Source organism: Heterocephalus glaber, unplaced genomic scaffold, assembly GCF_053883595.1.
Source record: "Heterocephalus glaber isolate CG9 unplaced genomic scaffold, H.glaber_assembly_v1.0 deba00001608, whole genome shotgun sequence".
NCBI lineage: Eukaryota > Metazoa > Chordata > Mammalia > Rodentia > Bathyergidae > Heterocephalus > Heterocephalus glaber.
In genome coordinates this window covers 30,882,719-30,903,453 of record NW_028258379.1, presented here as the reverse complement: position 1 = coordinate 30,903,453, position 20,735 = coordinate 30,882,719, and the positions used below count along the sequence as shown (strand labels likewise).

General features: G+C 46.1%; 1 protein-coding gene across 1 annotated transcript; it reads right to left on the bottom strand.

The window, feature by feature from the left end:
- Window positions 1-7,044: 7,044 nt before the first annotated feature.
- Serpina6 (serpin family A member 6) lies at window positions 7,045-19,317 on the bottom strand. Its single transcript, XM_013066797.2, has 5 exons — window positions 19,198-19,317; window positions 14,915-15,542; window positions 11,646-11,916; window positions 8,618-8,765; window positions 7,045-7,360 (listed from the first exon to the last, which is right to left on the bottom strand). Exons 2-5 carry the CDS (start codon window positions 15,522-15,524, stop codon window positions 7,175-7,177), a joined length of 1,215 nt encoding a protein of 404 aa, XP_012922251.1. The 5' UTR covers window positions 15,525-15,542; window positions 19,198-19,317; the 3' UTR covers window positions 7,045-7,174.
- Window positions 19,318-20,735: the final 1,418 nt, after the last annotated feature.

Sequence of the window (20,735 nt, the reverse complement as noted above, 5' to 3'; positions counted from 1 at the left end):
GATTCCGGAAAACCAAAGAGGCTTCCCACATTCCCCAGCTCCTCCTACAGCCCCCAACAGGATCGGGCTACACCTCTGGCTTCTGCTTTCTGCTCAGCTCCTTCTGGGATGGGGGAGGGCCTTTCCCCTGAGTAGCTCTACGTGAGAGAGCTATGTGAGAGAGCTACGTGAGCTCTCTGGTGAGAGAAAAAGCAATGGTGGAGCTCATTGGTGCTTCTCAGCCCTTGACATGCTGGGCATCAAGTGGGATGTGGCTTGGGCACGAAGACGTTCAAGATACACTCTTGGGGAGGCAGACAGGTAGATCACTACCTACAGTATGGAGCCTAGCACAAGGTAAATGTTGAGACTGAAACTTCAACTATTCGAGGCTGATGGAGACCCTTTAAGATCCTATTTCTCACACCTATCAGACTCTTTTTGTTCTAATACATATTTTTATATGGCCTCTACCTGCAAATAAAGTCCCCTGGGCTGCAAGTGGATGAAGAACTTAGCAATGACTGTTTTTATACCCGTACGTCCAGAGCACTAAACCTAATAAGCATAGGCTCCTCCAAACCAAACAGCCCCACACTAACCCCTCCAAGTCTTCTTTCCAAAGTATTTCTGATTTCCCACACACAGAAAACGGGAGGAAACGTAAGCTACCTGAGATAACATGAAGATTTTCACAATAGAAAATGCATTCTTTCATGTCAGCAGAATGTTTGAAAAAAGAAAGATAAAATGTAATGTTAGAAAAATGCAAACTTGCAGGTAAAACCTTAGAGCAAATGGATCTTGACCAAGATGAAAGTGCTATGCCTCCATCTGGACTTGCATGCAAGTGAGGCCATCAGTACGAAGAACCAAAAAGGGACAGTCAACATTTTCACCCCAGGAGATGCTTTAAAGAAGCTCATGTGCCTTTTGAGATGTGTGTACACGTCTTAATTTAAGAAAGCCAAGGTCTTCCAATAGATGAGATCTTCATTAACAGGCCATTTCATCTATCCACACCAAGATTAAGAAAACAAAATATACTCAATGCAGACATCTGTAACATTTATTAATAAAAACCTCAAACTTCTGTCTTCTTTGGTCAGAAAGATCTTCAAATGAAAACAAGAAAGACTAAATTCTTCAAAGTGACATAGGTATTCTGGATACAGGTTAATGCGGCCTTCTGATTTGACCCTTGAGGTGATCCATTAATATTTGCATAGAGCTTTTATGAGGAGAAAAAGGTAATTTTAAGAATGTGTATATTCCTCTCAAGATGAACACGCAAAGCAGTGTGCCAACTTTAAGCTGCTTTCGACAGCGTTGGGAAGCCTGCTTTGGGGGTTTCATATTATTTTTATATTTTTGTTCCTTTCTTCAGGCACAAAGGAAGCAGATCAAGGAGACTGAAGGTGGTCCTAAAGACTGTGCACCTCCGAAGCCATCTTTTTTAATTTGAATTTTTATTGGTGCATGTTTGCAGTACATAATGATTGCATTCATTGTGGAGAGTTGGTTCATGTGCATAACACATCTTTAATTCTTTTTCCATCCTCTTTTTTCCCTCTCTTGCCCCCTTCCTCTACTTTGGTCCCCTTTTCTTTTGCAAAAGATCTATCTCCTTATTTCTCATTATCTGTCTTGTATTTTGCTCTTTATTTACAGGCACCTTAAAGAAAAACAACTCAAGGCCTCGATCTTCAAATAGCCACTGTAAACTGCTTAACAGAGCTAGCAGCACCCAGCTTGGTGTTAGTACTTTTAGGACTAGGATGGGAATGGAGTGAACAATCTGCATTCATTTCCCAGTCAGATGGAGAAATGGGGAAGAAATGAAGTTAGTTTTCGTTCACCTCCATTTTCTAACTTATTAGTAGTTGCCAGGCTTCTGGAAGGATTTGGCTTGGTTCTTTCTTTTAACTTACCAGGTTCCTCAAGAAATTTATTGCCGTGGGGTGACTAATAATGCACCCAAGTCCACAGGCTTAAAGTCACTGTGACGACAGGTCTTGCTGTTGTGGGGTTGAGTCATCTTCGGAGCAAACATTGGCTTTGTCAATGTGAGCAGCATCTACGCTTCCTGTTCTTGTCTGATTCATTTCAAAATGGAAGCGCAAACAGGGTAAACAAGAGCCTGGTTTCTCACTCAATTTTAAAGACATTTCTCAAAAACAAATAATAAATGCAAACAGAATTAATTATTATGTTAAATCCAAGCTTTGGCAGTAGCTTGTAGAACAACAATCCCCAAATCCTATCTTTGGGGAAGTAAAACATTTTAAATTCTTCTTGTTTTCCTCCTACTTGGATCATCATCTGAAGAATACTTACAACCACTTGGAGAACCACAAAAATCATCAAACACCAATTTTCTGAGATGTTTTGAGTGCTTTGGAGAACCTCCTGCTTTGACCTTAGAGCTCTCGCTATTTTCTGTGATATTGACCTGAAAGCAACCAGTATAAGGAGCTGGAAAATTGTTCTGTAATATGCTGGTTCCAGCATATGATAACTGGCCCCTAGGTGCTTTGAACAAAGGAGGCAGACAGAAAGATGCAGGGCTGCTCAGGATGCAATTTATTGAGGAGACTTACAGAACCCTGATCCTGGATGGCAGCAAGACCAAGCAAATTCCTGCAATTTAGTCATGAAGAGGGGCAGTACCTATTGACTAGGACAGTAGTGACTTCATCCAACCCAGAATGTACCTGGTTTATCTTAAACTAATATCAAAAACTCAGGCACATTCCTGGCTCCAGGGTTCAGTTATAAATCTCCAGATACTGCTTGAATGGTTTGATCTCTTTATAGGATAAGGAAACTATGCAGGGTTACTTTGGGACAGTCATGGTGGTGACCACTCAAGATAACTTCAGTTGTGGCAGGCAGAATCCAAACATATTGTAAAGTCCCTTATCTTTGTAGAATATACAGTCACTTAATTTTTGATGAATTTTACTGTTTCCTCCTAGTACTTGTATAGTTTCATTTTTGTTTACATTTAGAGCTCTGATCCTTAGTTTATTCCTGTGTATGGTGTGAGGAATGCTTCTAATTTTACCTTTCTATTTTTTTCCAAAGAGCTATCCAGTTGTCCCAGTATCAATATCATTTATTTTAGTCTTTCTGTATCAAATATTAGATTTCCACTTGTACTTGGGTCTATTTCCAGACTTTCTAACTACTTTATCAGTCTGCCTACTTGTGTGCCAGCATCACAGTTTCAAAATCTATGTCATGTGCCTAAATATCTGTCAAAATAGTGCCCTATTCTTTCCCCCTTCCCCACCTTATAGCCTTTTCTTTTCAGTTTTCCTGTATATTCTTGTGTGGTTACTTTTCTGTATGGATTTTGGAATCATCTTGTCTATCCATAGGTTAACAATTATTGATATTTTTATTGGAATCTCAATAAATTGATAAGTTAGTTTTGGGAAAGCCAATGTGTAGATAATGTTGAAGAACCTTGTTCCAGAGGGTGATCTTATCATTTGTTCAAGTCTAATTTTTAAGGAGTGTTTTATAGTTTTATCAATAGATATATTGCATATTTCTTGTTGAGTTTTTGCCTGTGTTGTATCTTTCAGGAGGCTACCTTGCTTTCTATGATCTGTTCTCCCTCCCCTCCCCTCCCCCTTCCCTCTCCCTTCTCATCCTCCTCCTTCTTCCTCCTCCTGTCTCTTTCTCCCTTCCTCCCTCCCTGCTCCTCCTCTTTTTCTGCTTCCGCTTCCTGTCCCTCTTCCTCTTCTCTCTCTCTCTCTCTCCCTCCCTTTCTCTTCTCTTTCTCTCTCCCTCTCCCCTCTCCCTTCTTTCCTCTCCCCTTTCCCTTCCCCTCTCTTGTTTAGTGCCTTGTCTCATTTTAATGTTGGGGATAGGAACCAGGAAGGTGAAACCTCTTCCTCCCATAGTGTCTCTTACGCACCCTCTGCTGACAGAATTTGATATCATGCCTGATTTTCAAAGCAAAAATATTGAAAAGGTCCAGACTAATCTTTGCAGAGCAGCAGTGAAGGGAGGATTTGGATCTGAAAAGGAATAAATTGATTATTAGCATAGAAAATGTTTTCGTTTTTGCTTTAAACAGTTAATTCTATTTAAAAGCTATTTTTGAAATATTTGTGCCCACCTTCTACCTTTTCTAGTGTACCTCATTCTTTTGTATATGCCCAAGATTCCAACTGAAATCATTTTTTTTTTCTGCCTAAAGAACTACTTTGAAAACTTATTTAAAGAAGATGATACAGTTTATCAGCTTTTATTTTTCTGGAAAAAATATTTATTTTGTCTTTATTTTTGAAGGATGGTTTTTCTTTTTTTTTTCTCCTTTTGAAGTATGGCATGCTCCCCATCCAAACTTTAAAGACATCTTTCCATTGGGTTGCAGCTGACATGATTTCTTGTTTAACTTTCTATTTAGAAAACTTACAAACAATAGTATCCTCTTATACCCTTCACCTAGCTTCTACAAACATGAGTCCATTTCAGAACCATAGTACATAACCATTCCACAAACATCAAAACCAGGAAATGACAAGGATGCCATATTGATGTTATGCATTTTTTCAATTACCCCACCAGGGTCCTTTTTGGGGGCCCAGAATCCAGTTCAGGATCCCCGGTTTCATTGGCTGTCATGACCCTCTTCTCATTCCGTCTGAACAATAACGGGATAATCATTTTCTTGACTTAGCCCTTTGGAAGCGTGCTGGCAGGCAACTGTGTAGGATGCCTTTCAGTCTGGCTTGGTCTGATGTTTTCTCTTGTCAAATCCAGGTGTTACATTTGGGATAGAAACGCCGAGAAGGGAAAGCGCTGTTCTCCATGCAGTGCATCACCTCAGCCAACTACATAGTTTCTGATGAGAAAATGAGCCTCATCTTTGCCTCTGTGCCCTGTATCTAATATGTCTTTTTTTCTGGCTCCTTTGCAGATTTTCTTCTTGATCGTGGTTTTTGTGTGTGTGTGTGTGTGTGCCGGGGATCGAACTCAGATCCTTCCGGTTGCGCAGCAGATGGCGAAACCACTGAGCCAAATCCCCGACCCCTCGATCCTGCTTTTAAGCAGTTTGACTATGCTATGCCGTGGCTGGGGTTCTTTATGTTTTTCTTGCTTTGGATTTGTTAAAATTCTTCCACCTGTGTATTTATAGCTTTCATCGATTTTGGAAAAAAATTAGCCATTACTTCCTTGTATTTTTCTGTCCCCTATACCTACCTCTTCCTGAGACCCCAGTTTCAGGTAACAATGCAATATTGTGGGCTTAGTTCAAATGTGGTTTTATTTCCACTGCTATTGATTTTATAGCACGGTGGGAGAATGCATAAGAAATTCATATTCATGCTCATATTCATGCAGCTGCTATTATCCTAGAGCCACCCAGAACTTCATTTGGGTCTTTTAAAATAACTATTGACTTGTGGGAAAATTAGCTTTTTCCATATTTTTGTCAGTTTGTCATTTGTCTTACACTTAAATTTTCTATTAAGTTGATTGTATGAATCTTTCATTTAATGGTTTCTGGGTTTTAAGAATTCTTAGATTAAAAAAAAAAGAATTCTTAGATAAGCCTTTCTCAAGAGGTTACTTTAAAAATACTCATATATCTTATTATTATTATAAATCTTATTATTATCTTGTTATCTTATGATTTTAATTTTTTATATTTAAACCTTTGATCCATCTGGAATTGATACTAGTATTAAGATGAAAATGATCTCAACTCTGCTTTGTCTTTTATTTTAATTAATTAATTAATTAATTTATTTATTTATTTATGGTACCAGGGATCAAACTCGGATCTTTGTGCTTGTGCAGCAGGCAGTGAAATCAGTGAGCTAAATCCGCGGCCCTCTACTTTGTCTTTTAGCTGGCTGTCTGGTTGCTCACAATCATTCTTAATAAATGTTTTACTACAGTTTATTTTCCCTAATTTTTGGAAGTGGCACTTTTGATTTATTGTAAATTTCCATTAATAAATAAAGAATAGGCTCCCGAATGATACTTCTCCCCTCATACACATCTGTAATGTATTCAATGGGGTGGATTTAGGGGAAAGGAAATTCATAAACTGTGTTGTCCATCTTATAAAAATGAGCAACGCAGACCCATAATAAAACTCCCCCCAGTGCAAACCCATAAACTGCCCCCGCCCCCTGCAAAGCAGCCCCCCACACAGCCAGACAGAAAGTTGTGCTATTTGCTATGAGGGCTGGGTCCTACTGAGCTAGGGCCAGGACCACGGCCTGAAGACAGCAGCCACGACTCTCCCCTGGCCTTTTGCTGCAGCTGTTTTGCCTTCACATTAAGCAAGGACAGCCAATGGATGTGAGGCTCTGTTCCACACACCTGCCAAGTTCCTGGCCCAGCTTCCTGGGTGAGCCTGCACCTTCCACCCACAACAGGCTTCCCGTCATGGGCCAGCCCCTCCAGTGGGGGTCCAGCGAACCCTCCCAGTCATCCTTACAAGGAAAGACACAGAGCTTTCGTGTCTGACCTCTCGGTGACCTGGCTGGGGTTCTGTCTCAGGCCAGCCTCACCCCGCAGCCTTGTTCCCTGCATTGCACCGACTCCTGAACCCCCAGAGAGTCCGAGATGCCACGCTCCTTGCACTTGTCAGGGAAGGGGGTAGGTTTGTTGGCTGGAGGAGTCATCCTCCTGTGGTGGTACTGGGTGTTAGGGACTGAATGTCTGTGTCCCCATGAATAGCCCAGAGTGACTGAGGCCTTTAGGAGGTGTGAAAGGGATTAGTGCCCTTTTACAAGAAATCCCACTGAGCTTTCTCTGCTCTTTCTACCGAGTGAGGACTTGGTGAGAAGGCGCCATCTAAAAGCCAGGAAGGGAGCCCTCCCCAGAACCTGCTCAGGGTGCACCCATGTCACAGACTTTCAGCATCTAGAGCTGTGGGAAATGAATTACTGTGGTTTATAAGCAGCCCAGCCTATGGTACTTTGTTATGGCAACTCGGAGGAATGAAGACACCAAGTCTGGGGGTTTATGACTGTGTCACTTCTGTATCCTGATGCCTCCCCTTTCAACCACACTTGTACTGAGATTTGCAACAATAGTTTTTTATTACAAGATGCATAAAGGTAGGGGCAGCTCTGTTCCTGTGGAGGAAAACCTGAAGAAGACAGGGGGAGGGCTCTCCCCCAAAGTTAGATGGTGCAGTGGCTCCCAGGGGGCTGTGCTTTCAGCTCGGGTTCACAACCTTCCCCAGGAGCAGAGGGCTCCATGTGTAGTGGTCGAAGATCAGGACAAGGAAGGGCCAGTTTAAACGGAGGGTGACTGGCTCAGACTCCAGCTTTGGGGTGCTCCCCGTGGGGTTTGCTGCATTTACTCTGTCCTGGTCTATCTGCAGGATGGCCTTGTGGACAACCTGTGGGCAGTGCAAGGAGGGCAGGAGGTGAGTCCCTGCCACATGCCAGGCACTGTCCAGGCCTCATCCCATGGACTCTTTGCACCTCCACTTTGTGGAACTGAAGGCTGGTTTTGGTCACTTGCTGGCTCCTCACCTGAGCAGCAGCCACAGGACAAGAGCCCAGGCCCCTTTACCTCCAGCCCCTGTCTGACCTGCACATCCCCCTTGCACCTGTAACATGTTAACCAGGCTTCAGTGTCTGTCCTGGGTGCCCCTTACTGTGTCCCGACCTGGGCAAGGGAGGCCTCACTCTCTGCCCACTGTGCTTGAGAAATATCACATTCAAATTGTGCAAAGTGCTTGGGCCTCCCCTGGACAAGAAAGCCCAGGCAGAAGTCAAAAATGAAAATCCGTTGATATGTTCCTTGAGAAGGAATTCTGAAATGAAGAGGATGTTTGACTAACTTGTAGGGAAAGCCTTTGACAGATCATAATCCAGCTAATGAATGGGTGACATCTGGCATGCTCACAATACCCTGCGGGACGGTAACTCCCTTCAGCTCTACTTTATAGCCAGGGCTCCCAGGGTCTGTGCAGCTGCGACAGGCACCATGGCTAGGAATAGATGGGGCTGAGACCAGAACCCCTGCAGTGGATCTTGAGAAAATGAGGCTTGAGTCAACAGACCCAAGGTCCAATGTCAGACTTACTTACGAGCTCTGAGATCAGGGACAAGCTCTTTACCTCCCTGAATTCCTCCACTTTAGAAGGAGCAGCTGATTTGACTGAGTCCACTCACACAATAGGCATTGTGTTTGAAGGGTGGGGGCCACATCTGAGTGATGGAGGCACACCCAGAGCCTAGCATAGTGTGGGGGCACATGGTAGGGGTTCAGTAAAAAATTATCTGAACAAACGAGTGAATAACAGAACATCAAACTGAAGGACAATAAGTATAACTGAGTAGAAGGCTCAGTGCAATCCAAATCAGACATCTGCCGTGTTCCCTATTTCTTTTTGCAGGGGCTGCTCACGGAGCCACCATGATAGCTTCGTGATGCTTGGGCGGTGGCTTGCCCTCATAACCAACTGCCTGTGTCATCTTGGGGATGTCATGCTTTCTAATTGAGCCTCAGTTTACCTCACTGTAGGTGGAGGGGATTGAACCCAGACCTGGGTTCTCAGGCTGGGAATGAGTGGCATTCGTGATTATTTTTACTGTAGGTTTTGGAGGAAGAAAAATATAAAAGGATGGGTTCCCAAGACACTTCTTACCCTTGATAGCATCAGTGGAGCCTCCTGGGTGATGCCTGAGAAATTGGCCCGGTTGGTGAACAAGTCTTCGATGCCCATGTCTGCCAGCATGGCTCTGAGGTCATAGGCGCCCGAGATGGAGAGCTTCGGCAGGTACAGGTCTACCTGGCTTCTCAGAACAAGCAGGGGAGGTTAGAGGTCCTGGCTGGGCCTGCCAGGGAGGGAGCCACCGACCCCCCCAGCCAGATGCCACGTCTTCCCGCTCTAGCCTCCCAGTCTGACTGACCTTTTCCCTGGGGACAGGAGAAGGCAAGAGCAAGAGCAGCATCTGCCTCCCCTGCTTCCCAAGCAGCATCTTCTTTGGGCCTCTCAGCTGCATTCTTTTCCGCTGTGAGATGCCTTTGAGCTGATTCCACCTGTGATACAGCTCAACCACTGGGCGTCAAAGATAATGGTCCCTAAGGAAGTCGGTCTGAGCCAGGCATAGTGGCACCCTGAGGCAGGGGGAGGGCAAGTTTGACCCCAGTTTGGGCAAGTTAGTGATATAGCCAGACCTTGCCTCAAAATAAAAGAAAAAGGGCGGTGGTGGTAGATGTATGAAGTTCAGTGAGAAGGGCCTGGGTTCAGTCCCCAGTGCCACAAAGAAAAATGGAAGTCTCTTTGCTTCCCAGAAAGTCCGTGCTAGAAGCAACAGAGAGGAGGAGGGAACACTCCGCCGGGGGTCGTGGCCCTAGCCACGCCTCTGTTTCCCGGTGGTTTCAGCTAAGTTCTGCCACTCTTGTGCTGGCGGCACGTGCGGGGCAGGCCCCTGGGCGCCAGAGCGCTGCAGTTCCGCAAGAACTCGATTCTGCCTGTGTAAAGGAAGGGCGTGCTGAAGTGGGTAAGGAGGAAGACGGGCGAGGGCCACTGTTTTTACAGTACAGAGGCAGATTGGGAGGCTGAAACTCGGTGGCCCAGGGATCCCCGAGGCCCCCAAGGGGCGGCAGGACGGCCACTCCCAGCCTCTCTCCAAGGGCGAGGCACGGGGCTGCGGGGTGGTGTGGGTGGCTGGCTGATGTTGTCCACACTGGAGTATTTTCATGAAGAGTTTTTTGGGGGGTGGGGGTTGCGGGGGGAGATTATTCGTTGCTCTATTTTCAGTAAGGGCCAGAATTTGTTTGCATCACGGTTCATTATCGCCACCTTGTGGCACTATACTTCGATCACAAGTTTCCCTTTGCGAGGTGAGGGTGAGGTGCAGCTGGGAACAACCCAGCACCCACCCGCTCTCTGGGGGCGGTGTCATTCACAATAAAAACAGCTTCGAACCATAAAACTCAAAACCCATCTGTGTAATGAAGTAGAAAAGATCTTTTCTACATTTTCTGCTGTAGAGTTGATTTTTTTGTTAAATTTTAAAAACATTCATAAAAGCAAAATTGCTCATAATTGTGATAGTTTCATACATGTGTCCACTGGGTAATGTTTAAACCAGGATAAACATCTGTTTTCTCCAAAATGTACCATTTCTTGATGGTAAGAATGTGCAAAATCTTTTCGCCTAGCATTTTGGAATATGCAGTGCATTGCAGTATTGTTAGGATATACGATCACCACACAACATCACCCTGAGCTTCTTGCTTCTGTCTTGCTGTAAGTCAGGACCCGCCGACCACTGCCTCCCCACCACTTGCTCAAAGTTCTTGCCTGACAGAGTTCAACTGGGCTGAATTTGTCTTCTTCATTGCCGCTGCCCTGCTTTGCCGGTACTCTGGGTGCAGCCTCCTGACTTGAACAGCGTCACCCCCTTTTCCTGCTCCACGGGACCCCTTCCCACTGGCTGGACTTCCTCTCTGGCCAAAGGCAGTACAGTGACAAAGATCTGCTCTGCAGGCATTGCCCCTGGGCAGTCCTGTCCTGTCCTGTCCTGTCCTGTCCTGTCCTGTCCTGTCCTCTCCTCCCCTCCCCTCCCCTCCCCTGCTCTCTCTCTGTCTCACTACTTATGCCATTCTACTACCATTAATTCCACCAGAATCTGTTTCCTGCTCTACAGTGCTTGAGTCTGAGGCCTCAGATTCCCCTATTCACCATTCTTCTCTGTGCTCAGCCCAGTGCACAGCACAGAGGTGCTTCTGTGCATGAACACAGAGCGAATGACTGATCGAAGGTAATGTGCCTGCCCCACCTGCACCCCTGAGCTGCTCCACATTGTACACGCCCCACCCTGCCACATCTGCTCTGCCCCGAGTCTGCACTACCCAACCTGCCAGCAGGTTCTGAGTTGGCTGGCATTTTCTGATTCTCCTGCATGGAATCAGAAGGGACTGTGAGTCTCCTTGATTGTGGGCTAGGAGCAGGGCTGGGCACGCTTGCTGGTCACTTCAGTTGCACTCTACTTTGGAGCTGCCTGGGGGAAATGAGTTGTTTCTTCCTCCCTCCTTCCTCACCTCGATCCCTACCTTACATCTTCAGCTGGCCCTCCTTGAATGCCAACTCTGCATGGCCCCTTGCCTGGGCTGGAAGTTGCAGGCATAAGGAGTCCCTTGGCTGGTTCTTCTCCTGACCCCCAGCCATGATCATATACCCCCTGCTCTCTTTCCAGATCTATTTATTACCTACTCAGGCCCCACTTTCTAATTTGTTTTCTGATTGATTGATTGATCGATTGAAGAAGAGTTAGATCCCCTGAGCGAATTGAGATACAGCAGTCGCTTGCATTATGCTTTATAGAGCCTCCCAGGAATCTGTAGCAAGTCTTGGTTTCTAGTGAGCAAGATAACAAAATGGAAAAGTAGGAAACTGGGTGGTTGGTGAGGTCACTTTAAGAAACCGAAGTAAAAATGTGATAATATAGAGGCAGGCTATGAAACTCACAGGAAAAGGGGATCTCGCTGCTGATTGATCAGCAAAAACACAAGTGTGACCTCCAGGTCAGAGAAACTCAGACTATGGGGACCCAGCAGAGAGGAAAACAGTGAAGCCTGACAGTGAGTCATGGAGGGAGCCACAGATGCACCATGGCGACACTGCACTGCAGACACCAACAGGTAGAACTGGTGGGAGGGCTTACCCATGGATCAGGGAATTGGACCACCGCAGGATGGTGTCCCGGCTTAGCCCAGCAATGACTGTGTCCATCTGCCCTTGGTCTGGAAGGATGAAGAAGACAGTCGCGTTGCCTGTGAAGTTCAGCTGTACCAGCTGGCAGGGGAGCACCGAGTCATGCAGGTACATGATAGTGCCTGACTTGGACATCATGGGCACTGTTACTGTGGTTGTCTTGTTCACATAGAAGTTCTCCTCCCTGCTGCTTTCTGAGTTGAAGGGGTGTGCCCATGTGCCTGGGAAGAAGGAGCAGAGAGTAAGCAGAAGTCAGGCACATAGGGCAGGACATGCCCTTTGGGTGGCCTCATGGGAAGCAGGAGAACACCATTGTGTCTCTGTGAATAGGCTACACAAGAGCCTGGCACATAATGTCCCCACTGTGGCTGCCAGAGTCTTCCAGTAAGATTCCACAGTTCCCAGATATTTAAATCCTGTTCCATCCTCTACCTCTTGGAATGGGTGGAGGATCAGCTCCATTTTCTAAGATTGCCTTCTAAACACAGAAGAGGGTAAGGAGATCACAAGAATGCTGGGCTTTGGGTTTGGGGGTAGGGTTCACTGAAAACGGACTTGGTATTGGCTCCCTGGCTTAGAGTTCTGGAAGTGATGGTGGACCTCAAGCCACAAATTCAATGTCCCTGGTAGGGACCTTCACTTTAAGATAGACCAACCATCCATTCCATCCACCCCAACAACCTGGTCCTGCCACCTGGCCCCTCATGCTAGACCACATTTCCTGAATGCAGAGTCAGGATGGAAAGGCTCCTTCAGGGCCATGGACTCCTCCCTCAGCTCTGGCTAGACCATATCCCATGATGTCATTGTCTAACTTGTTTGCTTGCTTCAGGGTGGGGAACTGACTACTTTGCAGTACTGATTGGCTCTGATGGGGAGAATGTTTCTCCTCAGATTGATCCAAAGCCTCCCTGATGCAGTGCCTTTCACAGAACCTCTTCTGTCCTTCTGAGCTTACTCCAAACAGCACGTCCTGTGGCAGGACGTCTAAAGACACTGAATGGATCTCACCAGGACTGCTTCTGCTCTAGTTTAAGGTTCTCCATGTCAGGAGAGGACAGAGGACTTCAGTGGGTCCCAGGTGTTCTGGTGCCCTTGACCTCACACCCTGAAGGGTCATGAGGCCATTGTTTCCTAGCTTCAGGGTGGCCAAAACACAGCACCAGGCAGTCCCTTCTCCATCTCAGTGCCTGCAGATTCATGGATTATGTGGTCAAAAGTCTTGGTTCTTAGTGGAGATAATGGAGAGAGGCTGGAGGATACAGGGAAACAAGCTATGGCCACAGCCTAGAGAGTCAGGAGCTCTGCCTGGTCTGTCCTGGATAATCTCTCCAAGCTCAGTCACTTCAGACAGTAAGTCTGTATCATGAAAAGTAAGATAATTTGAGGGTTCTCAAACCATGCTCCAAAGGAAGTCTGATGTCTGTGGAACTGAAACAAGGCTTCACTATGGTGCTGATTTTGCTTGTTTCTTTCTGCTGTTTCCCCTGCATATCTTTGAACATGACTCCTTTATGGGAGCTGAGCCCTGTGGGCCCTGGTGACAAGGTGATTGCTGAAGGCAGGCCTGCGTAACTGCATATGAAGAGCAAAGGGTTCCCTGAGGGAATCAGGGGAGGCTTCCCAGAGGAGGCAACTTTTGAGCTAAGACCTGAAGGATAGAAGATGTTTAGGGATTCAGATAAATTGAGAGAGTGCCCATAAGACAAAAGGGGCATGGGGTTTGGGCCAGGTAGAATAACGATTCCCTCATCCTAGTCACCAGAATCTCTGAGTATTCTGGTTACTGTCAAGGGGGAACAAAGTTGCAGATGAATGTGCAGTTGCTAATCAGCTGGCCTTGAGTTGGCAGTATATCTTGGATGATTCAGGTGTGTCTGTGTAAACCCCTGGGTCCTTACCAGTGGAGGAAAAGGGCAGGAGAGCCAGGAACAGAGGAGACCTGCTGTTGGGAACAGCTGTTATCTCTGACTTTGACCCCGAGTCAAGAATCGCAGGTGGCTTCTAGAAGCTAGAAAAGGTTTGGAAATGCATTCTCCCCTAGAACCTTCAGAAGGAACCAGCCCAGCTCAAATGTGGATGTTAGCCCACTGTGGCTCATTTTGGACTTTCGACCTCCAGAACTGCCAGATAAACAATTTGCGCTATTTTAAGCCATCAAATCAGCAGGAATTCATTAGAGCAGCATTAGGAGGAGCACACAGGATTCACCAGAGAGGTGTGGTCCAGGACAGGAGAAGAATTTGGTGTGACTGGAGTGTGTGTGTGTGTGTGTGTGTGTGTGTGTGTGTGTGTGGCATGGAGGAGAGTAAATTTTGAGATAGGAAGCTGAAGAAGACAAAAGAGCCAGAGGACTGGTAGCCCCGGGCTTCTTAACCTTGGCACCTTGGACATTTGGGGGCAACATCCTGACCATTGTGAGTAGGATATTTAGCAACCTCCCTGGCCTCTGCTTACCAGATGTCAGTAGCACATTCCACCCCACCCCAGTTATTACAACCAAAATGTCCCCAGACATTGCCTAATATCTTTGGGGCAGGGGGGTCACCCTCAGTTGAGAACCACTGCACTAGCAGAAGGAGTTCAGTTTTATTTTCAGAGATAATGTGTGTGCAATTTGCCTGATCATAAAAATGATCTAATGGTAGTGGATGGGAGCTCTTGGTAAAACTACACATTGTAGGGCTTTCTGACTGAGGTTCTGCTTTAGTAGTTCTGGCCTGGGCTCTGGAATCTGTAATATGAACATGTCTCCCTGGAGATTTTTATGAACAGCACTTTGGAAAGCCTAGTGCCAAACTGATGGGAGCTGGAGTTGGGGGGAAGTGGGCCTTTTCAGTTGGGGAGACCCTGAGGGGGCCTGTATCTGGTTCAAAGCTGGATGTGTGGCCCCTGACCCGGAGCCTGTCTCACATTAATAATCAGTCAATACTTGTAGACCACGAAGCAGCCATTCTCTCTGCAGTTACATGCATGGGCCTCAAACCAACCTCCAGGAACCCAGGTGAGTTGCTTAACTCTTCCAGGTATCATTTTGGTTTTTGTAAAATGATATAGTGCCCTTCCCCAGCAACACTGTGGTAAAGATGGAGATTCTAGCTGGGAATGTGCTTTGTGAAATTAAAGGCATTACCCCAAGTTTGCCCTAGATTATGACAGCTGCTGCTATTCTCAGCAATGCTGATGGGGCCCTGTCACCATGGGATGGGGAGCAGGTACCTCTGAAGAAGATGTAGTTGACCAGGATAAGGATGGCTGGACTATCCAGTTCTGAGAACATGTCCGTGAGCTTTCCCTGTGTCTTATTGTTGATGTACTCATTGATCTGTCTGCGGGCTCTGGTCCAGTCCTGAAAATCTACAGCCAAAGCCTCCGACTTATAGTAGTGTTTGATGTCTGCTGAGAAGGACTCCCGAGGATGCAGGCTGTGGTTGAGGAACAAGGCATTCCCCATGGCCATTTCCAAGCTGGTGTCTGACTCCCTGAGGAGGTCAAGCAGGTGTTGGAAGTCCTGGTGGATCTTGGTTTCTGACATCCTGGTGAGGTTGAAGCCCAGGCCCTGGAGAAGCTGGGTCTGTGTGTGGCCACAGGTACCCAGAGACAGCATGGCCAAGGCTATGGAGATGCTCACAGGGGAGATGAAGACGTTCGTGTCAGGAGCTGAGGCCAGTACGTGCCGATACAGGCTCAAGGCAAAGTCAAGGTTGGTTGGTGCTAGGTCCCGGTGAGGACTGTCTATGCCGGAAACAGCACTGGAGGTCTCAGCCTGGATGGCCCAGAGGCCACTGGTGCACAGGCAGAGGACGCAGGTGTACAGGGCAAGGGGCATGGTTGGGATGGCCGGGCCCTGCAAATCAAGAATGCTAATTAGAGCACGTGGTGGCCGCCTGAGTGAGCGGGGCTCGGTGCCACAGGAGGCAGCCAGAGACCCCATATTGTCCCCAGTCCCTTCCTCCACACTGGCTGCGGGACCTGAGGAAAGTCACAGCAGGGCTCTGGGCTTCAATTTCCTCATCTGAAGATGTGACTTCCATTCACTGTGATGGAACCAGTGCCTTCTAGATGCTCAATACTGATCAAGGTATTTTGCTGATTTTTGCTCATCTAGTCTTCACCAAAACATAAAGTAAATATTATTAACCTGATTTGAGGCACCCACAGGCAGATGCTGAAAGAGGTTAAATATCCAGTATTGGATATCCACTTTGATAGATTCAAAATTCAGAAAGAAAAACAAAACAAAATTTTCCATCAAGAATCTTATATCTGATAAAATCATCTTTTAAAAAATGAGGAAGAAATTAAGACTTTCCTAGATAAAGCAAAGAGAGCTCAAAACCTGCCCAGAAAGAAATGAAAGATTCATCTCATTTCAGATTGAAAAGAAAAGACACTGAATATTTCCTGGAAGCTAGGCAAATAAATAAAGATCTCTGGTAAAGCTAAGTGTTTGGGCAATTATCAAAGCTAATATGGTTGTAATTTTATCTTTTATTTTCTATATGATTTTACATTAACATATAAAAGCAATTATTAATGTATATTTTGGGGGCACATAGGCAGAAAAATATGATTTATGACATCAATAACTGAACAAAAATAAGGATAAAGCTTCAGAGAAGCAGTTTTATATGTTATTAAGGTTAAGGCATTATAAATTTAGAGTATTATAACTTGATGGTGTTAACCATAATCCCCATGGATAACCACAAAAAATAGCCAAAGTATCTGTATAAAAGATGGTGAGAATTAAAATATTTTACTTCAAAAATCAACTAAACAAAAAAGGGTACAGTAATATAGGAAATGATGTATAGAAAACAAATCACAAAATGTTGGAAGGAAGCCCTTCTTTATCAATAATTAATTTACTGTAAAAAGAATCAAATTCTATAAAAGACAGAGATTGACAGAAGCGATGTGATGGTTCATTTTATGTGTCCATTCGACTGTGCTCAGGGAATCCTAGGGAGCTGGTGTCTTAGTCCTTTCAGGCTTCTGTAAGAAAAATACTACAGGATGGGTTATCTGTAAAGAACAGTTCTAGAGGCTGAGAAGTCCAAGATCAAAGCACCAGCAGATCTGGCATTGGGTGAGGGCTTTTTGCTTTATAGAAGACGCTGTCTCGATATCCTGTCACACAGTGACAGGAGTGATCCAGGTCTCTGGTCTCTTTAATAATCACCTCCCGAAAACTCCACATCCTAATACTACCGCAGTGGAGATTTCAATACATGAGTTTTGTAAATATTTGTAGACATTCAGACCATAGCAGCTGGGAGAACATTATTTCAGGGTGTGTTTGTGAGAGTATTTCCGGAAAAGATTAGGATGAGTCAGTGGAGCCAACCTCACCCATGTGAGCAAGTTCACCCCATCCATGGAGGATACAGAGAGACTAAAAGGGTAGAGCAAGAGAAAATTCTCTTTGCCTGTGAGCTGAGACATGCATGCTCTGACCGTGAACCTTGGAGCTCCTGGGTTTTGGGCCTTTGCACTCTGAGACTTATACCAGCAGCCCCATTTCTATTCTTAGGCCTTGCATTAAGACTGGGGGTTACACCATTGGCTCCCCCTGGTTCTCAGGACTCAGTGGGACTTCTCTCCATAATCATATAACCCTATTATCATAAATCTCTCCCTACCCACCCTTATTTAAACCAGTTCACAGGAATCTGTGTGGAACCACTGGTCTCCCTGGAATTCCTCAGGGGTCCCTTGTCTGGGATGTTCCAAAACTCAAACCTCAAGAGAACAGGTGCAAACACCCCCACAGCGCTGAGCCCTCTTCCAGCACTCCCTGCCTGACTCCTCTTAGCTGCAGAGTGGAAAAATAAGCCCCATGGCTGATCTGAGACCCCCACTTCGCTACCTGATGATAGGTACAGGTGGGGCCTGCTCCCCACCCCAGCCCCCAGCTTCTGGGCTTTGCTGGGTTCTCCCCAGATCTGACTTCTGGGTCCCCAGTACACTTCTTTCCTTTTCCTGGGTTTTGAGGCAGACCAGGCTGGATTCAGATCTCAGCACTGCTGTTTATTCAGTAGGTGACATGGGAAAAGTTGTTAAAGCTCTGCCTCAGTTTTCTCATATAAAATAGCAGAGACAACAGTCCCGTGCCAGCTGGCCTATTTGGTGGTGTTTGTCTCCTCTCTTCCAGTCCCAGCACACTGCCCAAGTTTGGGGCTTAGCTGCTCTCTCTGCACTCAGCAGTTGTGCTGTCTGGTCCCCAGTTGGTCTTTGCTTTCTGCTCAGCTCCCTCCAACCTGTTCTCTCTTCTGCTTCTCATTGCTTCTTTCTCAAATTCCTGCTGAAAAGCTTTCATTGGTGTCCTGTTGTCTAAAGATGGATGCAATTGATCCCCACTGAGGTGCCCTGGGGGCCCTCATGACCCAGTCCCTGTTGACAGTCCTGCCCCCAGCCTTGAACTGGGCCCTCGAAGTCCCAGCTGCCGGCCTTTCCTGGCACACATCACACTTTCATCCTGTGCAGGTCAGAGCAGGGCAGGTCAGATTGGTCCCTTGATGTCTCAGTTCACTCCTTCATTGCCTTTGAGGCTTCCATGCTAGGTCTCTGTACCCAGGGAGCCCTTCCTCTGCTTACTCTCTGTCCCTGCTCCTATGTCACACACAGAGGAATCTGCTTTGGTGCTGGTCACTGCCACCCCAGTCTGTGTTTGTGAACCCCTCTTGGGCAAGGACACTGGGCAGCACAAGTTTTTTGATGTCTCTGCAGACATCAAAACTCTCCCTCCTCAGAGCACTGCTGTGAGTATTCAGCAGTCACAGCTTGTCATGCATGCTTAGCTTAGGTGAATTAACATCATGTGGCACTGGGGCCCATTTTACAGATGAAAAGAGGGAGCCAAGGGGGCAGAGCAGCCTGGCCAGGGCTGAGACTCCAGGGTCAGCAGAAGTCTGACTTCTGAGCCTGGCTCCCCATACAGAGCCATCGAACCACAAAAGCAGCTCGCACAGGTACCCAGCCATAGAAAAAGCAGAGTCAGTGTCCATCTACATTGTCCTAGCCCCAGGTCACCCCGTGAGAGCTATGGAAGATGGGCACGTGAGACCCTGTAGGATGCCCCTGCTCTGTGCCAGCTCTGCATCCCCCCAGTTGGCATTCTCCACTGGTACTCTGCCTGGCACCCATCCATTCCAGCCCTCAGACTCCCTCTCACTCTGCAGCTGCGGCTGCTGCTGTGCTGGGTTTAGGAGCACCAGGTGTACTGGATGGGAAGGGAACTTAGCTACAGCGCTCAGTGACAGCCTCTGCTCTCTGAGAAATCAAAACCCTAGGGGTGACCTGCAGACTGGGAAGTGCTCCAGGGTGGCCTCATATCACTGCTGGTTGCCCTAATGATCAGTGCCCCAGAAAATAATCCAAACGAGTACAAGAGCTATAGCCACCACTTTGATCTGGAGTGTACAGGGGCAGAGGCAGGGGCAGGGACAGGTGCAGGGGCAGGGGCAGGTGGGCCCCAGACTTTGCAGGGAGTCACTCACTGTCCGCAGTGGGCTGGGGTTGCTCTGCTGGCTTGGTGCCGTCTAGGATCGTAGCACGAGTACAGTAAGCCAGTGGGGACGCTGACGGCTAAATCTTGCTAGCCAGCTGCCCTTCTGGTTAATGGTTAGAGGGGGACAGTGGCCTTCAACATTCGGTGGTCCCCACCCCCAAGCCATTGGCCAATGGGAGGCTCCTCAGGAAATTTGAGTAAACATAGCAATGCTGCAAATTAACTTTCATCAGTATTTGTTTTTGGTCTTATTATTTGATATAAAAATGAGGCAGAAGTTTCACCAGTGGTTGCCCCATGGCAGTGGGTATAGAACTCACCAGTGTCAGACACAGATATCTGCAGAAGCCACATGCTGAGCTCTGGTGGGGATGAATCAGGCTGGTCCTGCCTTCAAGGTGGCCTCTGTCGGGAGGGACAGCTGAGGGATCATACCAACCAAATGCTTCCTGTAGATTATCTCATTTAATCTTCACAATGATCCAATGAGCCATCTTTATTACCATCACACTTCTTCAGATAAGGAAACTGGGACACATGGTGGTCAAGTAAGCTGCCCTTGAGATTCAAATCCAAGACCTTTCAGCTCTAAAGTCTAGCATTTCTCTGTAGCTTTTGTTCATTATTTCTCCTTGGATTGCAGGAGACAGACACCAAACTCTATTCTAAACTAAAAAAGAAAATTGATTGGGTATCCCTTGACTATGAATTTCAAAAAATAGAAAGGGCTTCAGCTCCCAAATCCATCATTTGTTTTCTTCCTTTCTTTGTTCTGCTGTCTTCTAGCTTCTGTTTTACTATTCTGTCTACACTGGGAACAAAGGTAGTCACTGTAGCTCCAGGTTATTTGGTTCTAACTGATTATTTGATAACAGGAGAGAAATTCTCTTTTTTGTGTTCATAGCCATCCTCCAAAGGACACTGGACATGTTTGCCCATCCTTGGACTGATCACAGTGTCCGGAGGACAGGGCGTTATGCATGCTGAGCCAGAGTTCTGTTCTCTTTGGGGTGACAACACCATTATTTCCTGTCAGGAAAGCTGATTCTATGGGAAAAGAGGAAAGTAGGCGCCACAGCCAAACCTGCTATTTCCAGGCACTCCTGGAAAACTATCAGTTTTGTTAACACTGATACTTTCAAATTTGCCATTTCTAAGTCAAATTTTAAATTTATGTCTAAGAATTTATTTTGTCTAGGTTTTTGGATTAAATACTAGACATGAATTCATAAATGCCCATCATTATTGTTTTAAAATTGTTGTTTTATATCAGTAATTCTTTTCTTTTGGTTCAACCTTTTATTGACATATTTTGTTTCTTTTCTCCCCTTAATTTGTATAGCTAATCAACTTTTTCAAAGACTCAGCTTTTAGTTTGTGATTGGTTTTTCAAAAGTATATTTTGTTGATTTCTTTTTTTTACCTTTTTTTACCATCTTTCAGAATTCTTTGGGTGTTGATCTGTTGCTATTTTTCTATTTTTCTTGAGACAAAGGTTAGCTTCCTTATATTTTAAATTTTCCACTC

Bases quoted from the DNA above. Each gene is read 5' to 3' on its own strand.
- Serpina6 (XM_013066797.2), bottom strand. From the start codon at position 15,524: ATGCCCCTTGCCCTGTACACCTGCGTCCTCTGCCTGTGCACCAGTGGC. The intron at 11,917-14,914 runs GTACCTGCTCCC...CCTTCTTCCCAG, and splicing joins CAACTACATCTTCTTCAGAG to GCACATGGGCACACCCCTTC. The intron at 7,361-8,617 runs GTAAGAAGTGTC...CACTGCCCACAG, and splicing joins CTCCACTGATGCTATCAAGG to GTTGTCCACAAGGCCATCCT.